This window comes from Kogia breviceps, chromosome 18 (assembly GCF_026419965.1).
Source record: "Kogia breviceps isolate mKogBre1 chromosome 18, mKogBre1 haplotype 1, whole genome shotgun sequence".
NCBI lineage: Eukaryota > Metazoa > Chordata > Mammalia > Artiodactyla > Physeteridae > Kogia > Kogia breviceps.
In genome coordinates, this window is record NC_081327.1 from 13,429,440 (window position 1) to 13,443,649 (window position 14,210).

The 14,210-nt window shown below is 39.5% G+C and overlaps 2 protein-coding genes and 1 pseudogene across 5 annotated transcripts in view; 1 reads left to right on the top strand and 2 right to left on the bottom strand.

Annotated features, from left to right (window-relative positions):
- The window catches only part of LOC131744952 (zinc finger protein 570), a 31,592-nt gene extending 20,142 nt beyond the window's left edge, over positions 1–11,450 (bottom strand). Inside the window, exon 1 of one of the 4 annotated variants that reach the window (XM_067019106.1) lies at positions 10,197–11,450. Coding sequence is in view for 1 of the 4 variants with exons in the window: in XM_059045031.2 (XP_058901014.1) it covers positions 621–704 (84 nt within the window). In the remaining 3 variants the exon portion in view is untranslated. Of the gene's footprint in view, positions 1–522; positions 1,491–10,196 lie in introns of those variants that run through there. The other 3 variants (XM_067019108.1, XM_059045031.2, XM_059045032.2) reach the window with 3 other exon arrangements.
- The window catches only part of LOC131744940 (zinc finger protein 569), a 61,466-nt gene continuing 47,569 nt past the window's right edge, over positions 314–14,210 (top strand). The window contains 3 exon segments of the mRNA XM_059045001.2: positions 314–871; positions 10,476–11,345; positions 12,585–12,747. Coding sequence (XP_058900984.2) covers positions 12,743–12,747 — 5 coding nt within the window. The 5' untranslated portion in view covers positions 314–871; positions 10,476–11,345; positions 12,585–12,742.
- Positions 7,387–8,269, bottom strand: LOC131744984 (small ubiquitin-related modifier 2 pseudogene; annotated as a pseudogene).

Genomic DNA, 14,210 nt, shown 5'->3' on the forward strand with positions numbered 1-14,210 from the left:
TGCATAAAGACACACAGCTAATAAATAACAGCACCGAGATCAAATAAAGGTCTTCCTGACTCCACTTTCCTTCTCTCCAGTAGATCAGTGGTTCTAAAACTTGGTGGCACACTGGCATCAACTGGTTAGCTTTAATAGATACTGGTGGCACAGCGTCCTACTCAGCGCCCCCGCCCACCCCGCAAAAAAAAAAAAAAAACACAACATACACACACTCACAGATTCTTAAAAACTACAGCGCCAACCACCATCTTACACAGATCACAGCGGCCACGGGTACGGGCAGTTTCACACCGTCACCCTCTCCCATAGCCCCCAGCCTCAAATACTAGGGTATCACAACCGATGATCTCACACTCCAGTCACAGAGAGGCCGAGGATACAGGAACAACGGGAGACAGAGAGTACCCTCCCGCCCCCGCTCACAGTCTCGCCCTCTGTGGCACCAACCATCGACTCACTCGCACCCACAGTCACACAGATACGATGTGTACAGGCACATCGGGTGACAGGCTCACGCACCGTAAGGTCTCAACCCCGTCTCACACTAAGAGTCACACAGAAGGCCCGAGGACCGACGTCAGGGTGACCCACAGGCCACTCCTCAACCCACTTCCTACCTGCAGAACTGAAGTGCCGGAAGACCAGGTCCAAGCCCGGAAAACTCGGGTAACCTCCTCTCGGGCCCACCTCCTGCCCTGCATCTGAGGGAACCCAGCCTCCGCGGGCCCGGAAAGAAGCGACCTAGCCTCCGGAGGACACAAAGGGGCAACGGGCCCAGTGTTCGCGGGGGCCACTGGGAAATGTAGTGCTGACCAGAAAAAGGCTCGGCACCCGGGAGTTCTACTGCCACAGCTCAGCTGCTCTGGAGGTTCGTAACACCGCCCCCTCTGCCCCGGCTCTTGCCACGCCGACCTCTCCCTGTCCTTGCAGAAGGAGCCTGGAAGTCCCGATGATTCCTCTCAGCTCCGAGCCTCGGTCTGCCACAGAGACTAGCCGAGCGTCACACTAGACGGTCTGGGATTGAAGTGCGTAGGCACAGGGTTTCGGTTCACCTCCCTAAGCAACGCAGTAGAGAATTACAAGCCTTGGGCTAGTCGCAGGGGGCCGGGTGGTGTGTGGGCGCGCGCTAGTGCGCTCGCGTCTACACAAAGTGCGTGAAGAGTGAGTTCCTCTTTTTGAGCTGGGGAACCTGAAAAAAGTGTGTGGTGTGTGGTGGGCAGTTGGGAGTGGAGTGCGCAGGTGCGTTATGCTTCCACCCAGTCCCGCCTTCCCTAGGGCGTTCTTTCTCAGGGAATGGTTTACCTTGAAGGCAGGAGGGGAGGGGTCAGGGTAGAGAGTATCATCCTTTGCATATGGTTCCTGTGTTTGTGATTTAGTGACGGTGGATGTGACTGTGTCCCCTCTTCCTAAAATGGCTCCTATGTCGGGTATCTTCAGAGTTTCCTACGTTCAGATACAAATGTCACATCTCCAAGAGGGCTTCCCTGATTACACTTCTCCCCCGACACTCCACGGCTCCTTAACCTGACTCTATACCTCCTTAGAACAACAGTGATTATATTTTAAGTTTTTATTTAAGTTTCTGTCACCTGACTGATTTTGTGAGTTAGTGCGCCACCCTTTGATTTTGTCATTGTGTGTGTGTTTCTGTGAGAGTAACTATGCAAAACTCTGTGGAGTGAGCATGGTGCATTTCTGTGACCATGTGTGTGATTGTGTTGTTGTGTGTGATATTTGTGATGTTAACTGTGAGAATGTGCTATATGATAGAAAGTGGCTGACTGGTGGAGAGTGGAGTAGGACTGTGGTATGATAGTGTGTATGGCAGACCGTGAGGATTATACTAATGGATGGAGGTTTGTGTAAAAAATTCTGCCCTGTGGTATCCGATTAGAAAGCACCTACTGTGTGCCAGATGCTATTTGAGGTGCTGGGATAGACACAGAGAAAATAAGCTTTAAAAAATGGTGAATAAAATATTAGTGAGTGGAAGGGGAAATTCAAGAGACCTATTATATGTGTATTTGGATAACAAATAGATATCTGGATCTACACAAAGGAGTGAAGAGCACCAGAGATGGTAACTACAGGGTTAACACATAATACTATTTTCTTATTATTTAATTATTGCCAAAATACAAATTACTGTTTAAGCAAGAATAAAAACAATGTAGTTAAGGGTATCTATATTATTAATATATGTTAACAAATATAGAAGCAAGTTGTATGACAACAATAGCACAAATGCCAGAAGTGCGTGGAAATAAACTAATGTAAAGATTCCAGTATTCTATGGGAAGTAATATAATATCACTTGAATGGACACTGTATTAAGTGAAAGATGTACACGCTAAGCCCTAAAGCAACCACTTAACTAACAAAGAGTTACTGCTAATTATCCAACAAGGGAGATAAAATGGAGTCATAAAAATTACTCAGTTAGGGCTTCCCTGGTGGCGCAGTGGTTGAGAGTCCACCTGACGATGCAGTGGACACGGGTTTGTGCCTTGGTCTGGGAAGATCCCACATGTCGCGGAGCAGCTAGGCCCGTGAGTCATGGCCGCTGAGCCTGCGCGTCCGGAGCCTGTGCTCCACAACGGGAGAGGCCATAACAGTGAGAAGCCCGCGTACCGCAAAAAAAAAAAAATTACTCAGTTAATCCAAAAGAAGTCAGAAAGAGGAGAAGGGAGCAAATTACACGTGGGAAACAAATTGAAAGAGAGAAGGTTTATATCAATAATCAAATTAAATATAAATGATCTGAACATCCCAATTAAGAGGGACTGAGTATCAGGTCGGATGAAAAAGCACAACTCAACCATATGCTGCCTATGAGAAATTCACTATAAACACAACTATACCAATAGGTTAAAAGTACAAGGATGGAAAAAGATATACCATGCTAATGCTGTGTAAAGAAAGCTGGAATGACCTTGGATTTGGCAGTAGGTTCTTAGATATGACACCTAGAGCACAAGCAGCCAAAGAAAAAAATAGATAAATTGGACTTCATCAAAATTAAAAACTTTTGTGCATCAAGAAGGTGAAAAGACATCCCACAGAATGGTGAAAATACTTGTAAATCATATATCCGATAAGGGTTTAACACCCAGAATATATAAAGAACTCCTAAAGCTCAACAACAAAAGGACAACCCAATTCAAAAAGTGAGCAAAGACTTGAATATATATTTCTGCAAAGAAGATATATAAATGGCCAATAAACACATAAAAAGACTAAACATCATTAGTAATTAGGGAAATGCAAATAAAGCTATGAGATACCACTTTATACCTACTAGGATGGGTATTTTCAAAATAACTGAAAATAACACGTGTTAGTGAGGATGTGCAGAACTTGTAACCCTTGTACAACGATGGTGAAAATATAAAATGGTATAGTTTGGCAATTCCTCAAAAAGTTTAGCATAGAATTACCATGTGACCCAGAAATTATGCTCCTAGGTATATATCCAAAGGAACTGAAAGTAGGGACTTGAACAGATACTTGTATTCCAATGTTTAGTGAAGCATTATTCAAAATAGCCAAAAGGTGGAAAAAACATGAATGGATAAACAAAGTGTACTCTACACATACAATGGAATATTATTCAGCCATAAAAAGGAATAAAGTTCTGACACAGCATGGATGAAGCTTGAAAAATTTATACAAAGTGAAATAACTCATATGCAAAAGGACAAATATTATATAATTCTGCTTATATGAAATATTTGGATTAGGCAAATTCATAGAGAATTTATTGGTTACAAAGTTTCTGTTTGGATTGATGAAAAGTTTTGGAAATAGATAGTGGTGATGATTGCACAACATTTTGAATCTACTTAATGCCACTGAATTGTACACTTAAAAATTGTTAAAATGGCAAATTTTGTTATGTATTTTACAATAATATAAAAATGTAATCATGTAGTATACCAAAAATCATTGAATTACATACACTTTAAATGGGTGAGTTATATGGTATGTAAATTACATCTCAGTAAAGCTGTAAAAAAAAGAAAGCTGGAGTAGATATAAATATCTACAAAGTAGGTTTCAGAGCAAAAAATATTACAGAGGTAAAGAAGATCATTTCATAATAATAAACTGGTCAGTTCATCAATAGAAAACAACAATTGTAAATGTTCATGCACCTAATAATAGCATCAAAATACATGAAACAAAAACTGATAAAACTGGAAGGAGAAAGAGATAAATCCACTATTACAAGTCAGAGATTCCAGTAATACTCTCAGTAATTGCTAGAACAAGTAGACAGAAAATCAGTTAAAACAGAAGATTTGAAAAACACTGTCATTTGAACTAATTGATATTTGCAGAGCACTACAACCAACAACAGCAAAAAATACTAATTTTTTTCAAGTGCACATGGAACACTTACAAAAATAAAACATATTCTGGGCCACAAAACAAGCCTCTTTCCACAATGGAATTAAATTAGAAATCAGTACCTGAAAGATATCTGGATAATTATTGAATATTGTTATTTGGAAATGTACACATGTCTAAATAACACATGGATTAAAAAAAGAAATCAAAAAGGAAGTTAGTATGTTGAACTGAAAGAAAATGAAAACATATTACATAGCAATTATGAGATGCCACTGAAACTGTGTTCAAGGGGAAATTTCTAGAAACTAGATGTCTATATTAACAAAAAACAAAGGTCTCAAATCAATGACTTCATCTTCCACTTTAAGAAACCAGAAAAAGAAGAGCAAATTAAACACAATGTAAGCAAGACAAAGGAAATAATATCAGAGCAGAAATCAATGAAATAGAAAACAGAAAAATAAAGACAAATCAATGGAACCAAAAGTTAGTTATTTGAGATTAATAAAAATGATAAAACTGTAGCAAGACTGGTCAGGAGAGAAATGGAGATATATCAGGAATGAGAGAAGTGACATCACTACAGATTCTACAAATGTTAAAAGGATGACAAAGTACAGCATAGAAACTTTAATCCAATATATTAAACAAATTAGGTGAAATAGAAAGATTTCTTGACAGACACAAACTATCAAACCTTACTAAAGAATAAATAATTAACCTGAATAGCCCTATATCTATAAAATAAATTGAATTTGGAATTAAAAACCTTCCTACAGGGATTTCCCTGGTGGTCCAGTAGTAAAGAAACTGCCTTACAATGCAGAGGATGCGGTTCGATCCCTGGTCAGGGAACTAAGATCCCACATGCCACAAGGCAACTAAAGCCGTGTGCCAAAACTACCGAGCTCGTGCGCCTCAACTGGAGCCCACAGGCCGCAAACTACAGAGCCCATGCACCCTGGAACCTGTGCGCCACAACTAAAGAGAAAACCCCCACGCCACAACTAGAGGGAAGCCCGTGCACCACAACGAAGAGCCTGCGTGCTGCAACTGAGACCCAGCCCAGCCATAAATAAATAAAAAACCAAATAAATAATAAATAAATCTTTTAAAAAAATGCTTCCTACAAAAAAGCCAAGTCCAGATGGCTTCACTGGTAAATTCTATGAAACATTTCTATTTAATTTTAATTAAACATTTAAAATTCTGTTAAGCATTTAAAGAATAAATAATAATTTTATACAAACTCTTCCAGAATATTGAAAAGAAGGAAATTCTTCCCAATTCATTTTATGAGTTAACTAGACAAAATTACCCCACCTCCCCCACCCCCACAAAACCTACAGATTAATATCCCTCATGAACCTATTTGCAAAAAGTTCTTAATAAAATTTTAGCAAATTGAATCCAACAATATGAAAAAAAGATAATGCAACAATGGCCAAGTGGTGTTTATCCCAAGAATATAAGATTGGTTTTAAGATTTGAAGTCCAGTGTAATTCAACATATTAACAAACTAAAAGAGAAAGAAAATACATATTGCCATCTCAGATGCAAAAAGAGCATTTGACAAAATTCAAGACCCATTCTTTTTTGTGTGTGTGTGGTACGTGGGCCTCTCACTGTTGTGGCCTCTCCGGTTGCGGAGCACAGGCTCCACACGCGCAGGCTCAGCGGCCATGGCTCACGGGCCCAGCCGCTCCACGGCATGTGGGATCTTCCCGGACTGGGGCATGAACCCGTGTCCCCTGCATCGGCAGGCGGATTCTCAACCACTGCGCCACCAGGGAAGCCCAAGATCCATTCTTGATAAATACACTTAGCAGAAAAAGAAAAAATCTGCAACTCAGTGAAGGCCATCTACAAAAAATCTCCAGCTACCATTTCACTTAATAGTACAAAACTGAATACTTTCCTTCGAAGTAAGATCTTGGCAAAGATATTCGCTGTCTCCACTTCTGTTCAATCTTGTATAGAAGGTTTTAGCCAGAGAAGCCAGGAAAGAAAAAGAAATAAACAGCATACAGATTTGATAGTGTGATGAAGAGCCTAATTTCATTTTTTGGTGTTTGCCTGCTCATAGCTTTAAAAAAGAAAACCAAACCAAGAAGTTTATTTAAACAACAAGTGCTTGTCTTGAAGAGAAAACTATCTAGGATTTCTTTCTTTTTTAAAAATTAATTTTTAATTGGAGTATAGTTGAGTTACGATGTTGTATTTGTTTCTGCTGTACAGCAAAGTGCATCAGTTATACATATATCCACTCTTTTTTAGACTCTTTCCCCATATAGATCATTACAGAGTATTGAGTAGAGTTCCTTGTGCTATACAGTAGCTCCACATTAGTTATCTACTTTATATATAGTAGTGTGTTCATGTCAATCCCAGTCTCCCAATTTATCCTACCTCCCCCTTCCCCCTTGGTGATCATAAGTTTGTTTTCTACACCTGTGACTCTTTCTGTTTTGGAAATAAGTTTATTTGTACTATTTTAGGATTTAGTTCTTTTAGAGTAATTTATCCCTACTTAAAGAGACTACCTTACTTGTGACATCTACATAGAAAAAAGTCATAAAATTGTCCTTGGTTTAACAATGATAAATGAAAAACATTAAAATTCTCCAGCTGAACAAGGTATGCAGGATTTTTTATATTCCTTTTTTTTTTTTTTTTTTTGTTAAACAGCGAGAGCAAAACAACTTACTGGCATATAAAGAGGTGACCAAGCATACCACTAATGGAAAGGCGACATTTTCACAGAACTAGTATTTCCCCCATCCCATTTTCATTTGATGTCAATCAAAACATACCATTGGCCATAATTTACTTTTTAAGAAAGCAATATGCTTCTGCATACACCAGTTACTTTATGTACAATAAAGGAATGGGGAAGAGGAAAATGAAAGACTAGAGAAAACCGTACTGTAGTAGTTAGGATGTGGTGGAACCAAATTGCATTTTTCTAATCGAGAATGTCCTTTTGGTCTGTAGAACAGAGTTCTGGAGTAAAGTAGCTGGTTCCTTTTTTAGTAGACACCTCCTGTCTGTTGCTAGAACACATCATTTGTATCTTCATCCTCCATTTCCAGCTGTGTAGGTGAATCTGTTTCATTGATTGGCTGCCCGTCAAATCGGAATCTGATCTACCTCATTGACAAACCGTGTCATTCACAATAGACTTTCATTAGTTTACTAAGTGGTGTATGCCTCTTAATCTTAAAGCGCACCACAGAACCATCCTGCCCTGCCACCTTCAAATTAATATGACCATTGTTCTCAGTCCTTCCTTGGTTTTTTTGTCAGCCATGGTGACCTCCGGAGTCTCCTCAGCTGCTGTTTCACCAGATCCACACCAAAAACGCACACAAGCAGCACCAGGAGCAGCAGAAGAAGCTGCTTACAGCTTTGAGTTTCACTCCTCATTTCTCCTGTGCTCCCAATCTGGGCAAGCTCAGGAGCTCTCTTTTTTGACACTAGCGGGAGATTTAAACCACACAAGCCTCTGCCATAAACGCTCCATGCCAATTTCCTTTCCTTGCTTTTGCAAACAATTTGCAGACTTTCTTGGGACACCTGCGTTGCTTTTCCTAGAAAGCTTCATTGTGCGAGTAATAAAACTTTTCATACCCTCTTGGTGTGTGTGTGGCGTCAACAGTTTCAACATCCCAACCGTATTTTGGGTGGGTGGGTGGGTCCATACTATGTCTGCCGATTGCAATAGGAATAGATATCACTGTCTTTTTTCACAGATGACACGATCATCTATGTAGAAAATCCAGTGGAACCTCCAAACTCTAGTAGAAATACTAAGTGACTTAAGCAAGGTATCAGGCTACAAGATACAAAAATCAATTGTATTTCTTATATACCAGCAATGAACAATTGGAAATTGAATTTTTAAAAATACCATTTACATACAATGCATCAAAATCTCTGTAATACCTAGGGGTAAATCTGACAAAATATGTCATTATCTGTACATTAAAAATATAAAATATTGCTTGGAGGAATTAAAGAAGATATCTATTGTGTTCATATTGTGTCTTATGGTTATGAGAGTCACCATTTTAAAGATGTCAGTTCTCCCCAACTGATCTATAATCTCAATACAATCTCAGTGCAAATTCCAGATAGATTAAAAAAATAAATAAATGGACAAATTCCTTCTAAAACTCTCCTTGGTGTTTGAAATGAAAATTTGTTTTCACACACACGATAAAATTGTACATGAATGTATATAGCAGCTTTAGTTATAACAGCCAAAAGTTGGAAACAACCCGTATGTCCTTCAATGAATGAATGGCTAAACAAACTGTGGCATATCCACCTGGACTTCTACTCAGCAATAAAAAGGAATGAATTACTTACACATGTAAAAACACGTATGAATCTCCAGGGAATTATGCTGAGTGAAAAAGTCAATAGTCCAATTACATACTTTATAATTCCATTTACATAACATTCTTGAATGCGTAAAGTTATAGAAATGGAGAACAGATTAGGGTTGCCAGGTTTTAAGGAGGGGGTTAAGAGAAGGAGGGAAGTGGGTATGGCTGTAAAAGGACAACATGAAGTATTCTTGTGATGATGGAAATATCTTGAAAGTATCAATGTCAAGGTTGTGATACAGTGTATAGTATTGCAAGATGTTACCACTGGGGGAAACTGGATAATGGGTATATGGGATTTCCCTGAATTATTTCTTACAACTGCATGAGAATCAAGAATTACTTCAAAATAAAATGTTAAATTTTTTAAAAAAGCTAGGCCGAAAAGAAAACAAATTCTAGGGTAGTAGACCAAAACCCAACTACATTAAATGTAAATTCACTAAATATGTCAAAGAGTAAGATTGTCATTATTTTAAAAATAACATTGTTTAATGAGACATACTTTAAAAATAAAACAGAACGGTTAAAAGCAAAAGGGTAGAAAAAGATAATGTACTAGCCCAAAGAAGGATGGTGAAGCTACAGTAATATCAAAACTAAGACAAAAAGTGATATTATAATGGGTAGATTCCATAATTTCCTATTGGATCAACCCAACAGGAAGCTCTTACAACTCTAAATATGTATCATCCAACAAGAGAGCTTTAAAATATATAAAGCAAAGCTTAACAGAAATAAAAGAAATAGACAAATCTACAAGTATAAAAAATGAAATCAGGAATCTGAATGGACATAGAACCAACTCTGTTCTCTTCTCATCTTTTAACAAAATAATTAGCAAAAAATAATTCTTACAGTTGACAGAAAAATGTACTGTTGGTAAAGACACATGAGACAAATAAGCAAAACTTATTTAGAGGACATGTTCTCTCTCTGCAGTGTTTCGGAGCCTCTTTTCCCTTCCCAGAAAGAAATTCACACTTTTCGGAAACAGTGCCCATTATCATCTAGTGAAAGGAAGGCTGTGAAAGGAAGACTATCTTATTCTGCTTCCTAGAGATAACATAGTTCTTTAGGCTTTGTGTAGCTTCACGGTAAGCTTATTTATAAGCCAGAACCCTCTCCGATACCTTCAACGACTACAAGTTCCTGATATTTAGCATGCTGTAGTCTACTGTATTCTGTTCTCTTTGCCAACATACTATTGCAGAAAAGCATACAGTAGTGTTTTCTTGGATATTTTCTCCATTTTGGTCTCTACTGCAAAATTATTGCAGTGAATCTTAAACTTTCATTGTCAATTGTTTTTAAATTCTTAAATCAGAGCGGAACTCATATGAAATGTTGAAAAAGAAATCAGGGCTTTAGGGAAAGAGTGACATATGGTCCGGGTTGATAGATTCTTAGGTTTTTGCACCTGGTTACTTGTCTACTTTTCAACTTACACTTTTCACTCCTGATGTCGAGGTTACTGTGAATTATTGACATGACGTTTCATTTGATGGCTCCGTGTCTTTGCCTTTTTCAACAACATCCTTCTAGATTACCTGTATCACTTCTGTCCATATAACACACACGGAATGTGGAGTAACACAGTGTAAATTTTTTAAAAAGCGTGGCTGTTTCCAGTAATACACAATCACGAATCTCTATAATTTTTTTCCATTTAATATTTCGATGACTCGTGTATTGACTTAACCATGTAAATTTCAATATTTTAACAGGTGCCCGTCAGAAAAGCAGAAACACAAAGAACGGACACAGCACATTGTCTCTGAAAAACTGCAGAGTCAGAATCAAGAGGTCACTAGAAGAGACGACGCGACCATGGTCACACGAATGGTCGCAAACTCGCACGACCCTAAAGTCAATGGACCTCAGTCTCTCGACCCCGTAGACTCCCTACCACAAATTCCACCGCTGATATCTCGACACCAGATCACGCAACGGTACTCCTCCCTTTTCTGACTGCCTCCAGGATCTTGAGGCTCAGGCTGGCTCATCTCGTCTCTTCACGGTGCCCAGACCTTGCCCCACTTTCACCCCACTGAAGTCCAGTCCCAGGTGGAGCCGGGACCTGACGGAACGAAACCGACTCAGCGGTGCTTCCTTCACGGACCAGGTACCGTAACGCCTAGAACCCGAAGATCCAGACAACTGTGAGGAGAGGCGACTTTTCGGAGAAAATAGATTTGGGCCGAGAAGGCCTCTGGGAAATGTAGTCCGGGGCAGGAAAACTGCGGACCTTTTCAGATTCTTCTCAGCACCAAGTGGCACTCCCAGGCTCCGAGGGCCGGACTCAGTGGAGGCAGCTGCCGCAAAACTCTCAGCTGAGGCCCCTCGGCAGATCTGAGAGCCCCTCAACGCAGCGGTTGGTTATTCCCGCTACTCGTCAACTGGAGGGCCAGTCCCGCCCCGGCGAGCCGCGCGGGGCTCTGGGAAGAGTTATCCTGCGTCTAACGGACCGAGGCTTGTGTTACCTTCGGCCACAGCCGGCACTGACCTTAATGGATTATGTAACTCGGGTTGCACCGGCTGTGCCACTTGTGCGGCGCTGAGGTGCGGAATTGGGGCCTGTGTCTGCGGGCTCAGTGGTAAGTCCTCGGGAAGCCGCGAGCTCAGAGTCCGGGACTCTTTGTGCTGGGTGGAGTAGGGGCCTGCGGACCACCCGGTGCCTGTGTTGTTGGAGGAGGACGCCGGGCAGGGCTTTGCCTGTGCGGGTGGTTCCCTGAGGCCGTGGGAGTGACGTATGAAGGACTATGAGCGTGTGGCTTGATAGGACTTTATTTGCCAGGCATTTGTGACTGATGTGGCCGTGGAGTCGTGTGTGCAGGCGGATTTTGTGGACGTGCTTTTCCTTTTCTGTTTCACTATGAACGTGGCTGCAAACCACGATAAAAGGCAGAGTTCTGTTGTGTGTGTAGATTTGTGAGACTGTTTGTAGCAGTGCTTCATTTCTTTGGAGATGGTAATTGTAAATATGTTTTTCTATGAGATATCAATAGCCCCAACACGTTGTTTCAGTATTTATTTAAAATTTTATTTCTGTGTATTGGCCACGTTGTTTTGTGTGCTTAGTAACAATGCTTCTTGCCCCTCACTCCCCTCCCCAAATCAACAAAATAAAGAAAAGCTCCAAGAAAGCAAAAATCATTTATACTTCTACCAGCCACTATCAAAATTTATTTCCCATCTTTTCACCCCTCCCTCTGTGAATACATACATATGCATTCGTATATTATAAAATTGGAATCACACTATACATACAGTTCTGTAATCTGCCTATGCCATTTAACAATGTGCAGTTAATATTTTTCCATTTAAACAATTACACATCTATGTCATCATTTAAAAGTTTTTTTATGGTATACATTTTAATGCATTTACACCTATTGATGGGTAATTTGGTTCTTTTTAACTTCTTGCCATTATAAAGAATGGGTTTATCAGCAACTATTTGGCATGTTATGATGCACTTTCTTAATTTTTCTGATGGGGGGTAGGCTCTTAGAAGTGGAACGGATAGGCTGAGATATATGTGCTTATTAAAGACTCCCTAATTCTATCCAGTTATTCTCTTGTAAGGTTCCAATAATCTACAGTATTATTGGCATAGTATAAGATTGCCTATATTCATACACACTTTATAACAATGGTTATCATTAGTATTAGTAATCTTTGTTAACCTCATAAATGTAAAATAATTTCTTTAATTTGCAGTTATATGATTACTACCGAAGTCATCCATTTAAAAATCTTTTTTTGTGTGTGAATTATGTGTTTTCTAAGGTGTTTTTCTAAAGCAATGTTCTATTTTCAAATTTCTTTTCCAGGTTCTTCAGGTACTGAGGATTCATTAATTCATCCACTCACCATTTATTGAATGCTGAGTGTGACAGGAATAATTATAGATGCTTGGGATAGAGCATTGAGTAAAGGAGACAAACTCTCTGCTATCATGGTACTTACATTGTTGTGGGCCAGATAATAAATGAGGTAAGTTAAATATAACATACATTAAATACTGAAACATTCTAAGAGAAGAAGTAAAGCAGGAGGATATATAGAATCAGGGATGAGACTTGGAGTTTTAGATGGGGTAGTTAAGAATGCATCTTGAAAATGTAATAATAAAGATATGAAGGAAATAAAGGTGCTAGTTATACACATAATTAAGGGAAGAGGGAACAACAGTTAGAAAAGCCCTGACGTGGGAATATGCCTGTTACAAAGAGGCTGGTGTGGCTGAAATAGAGCAAATGAGAGGGAGAGCAGTGAGAGATGAGAGAAGAAAGGTAGTTGGAGGGAAGGAGGGCAGTTCAGATTGGGCCTTATGGGCCATCTTCAGGATCTCGGCTTTTTACTGTGAATGAGATGGGAAGCTATTGGAGAATTTTGAACATGCAAGTGATATTATCTGCTTACGATTTAAGAGGATTGCCTTGGTTGCTCTGATGAGAGCATTATGAGAAGAAGAATAGGGGAAGAGGGCAGGGACAAGAGCAGAAGCAGAGAGACCAATTAGGAAACTATTGCATTAATCTAGGGAAAAGATGTTGGTGACCTGGACCAGAGTAGTAAAAATGGTGAGAAGTAGTCGTGTACTGGATGTACTTTAAAGGTAAAACTGACATAATTTGCTGATAGAACTGATGTGGAGTGTAAGTGTGACAAGATGACACAACATTTTTTAATCTGAGCAACTTGAAGAATGGAGTTATCATTAACTGAGAAGGGAAAGAAGGTAGGAAGAACCTGGGGCATAGAGAGATAGTGAGATTTCAGTTTGGAATATTGTATCTGAAGTATGAGATACCCATTGGACATTCAGGTGGAAATATTAAGTTGGCAGTGGGATATACAAGTCTGAAGTTCAAAAGAAAGATCTGAGACCTAGGTTGGAGACATACGTTTGGGGATTATCAGCATAGAGGTGATATTTAAAGAGATCACTTAGAGGGTAAGGTAGATGGAAAATGATAGAGGTAAAGGACTTATCTCTGGGTCACTTCAACATGAGAAAGTCTGGAAAATGAGGAGGAACCAGCAAAAAAGACTGAAAGGGACTAGCTGGAATGGTTGGGAGAAAACCCCAGTTATGGTGCTTATTGCTACTGACATGGTCATTGTTTCTAGGCTTTTTGTTTTGGTGGGCAGAGCTAGGAAATATATTCTTTTAGATTTTTTTTAGTAGCTTGATTCACATACCATACATTTTACCCTTTAAAGTGTACAACGGAATGTTTTTTTTAAAAAATCCACAGGGTTGTGCATGCATCACCATCATGTAATTTTAGATTATTTTTGTCCTCCCTGAAAGAATTATTGTACCCATTAGCAGCCAATCTCATATTCTCCTCCTTCCTCCCAGTCTAATGAACCACTAATCTGATTTATGCCTCAATGAATTGGTCTATTCAGACATTTCATATAAATGAAATTGTACAATATGTGGTCTT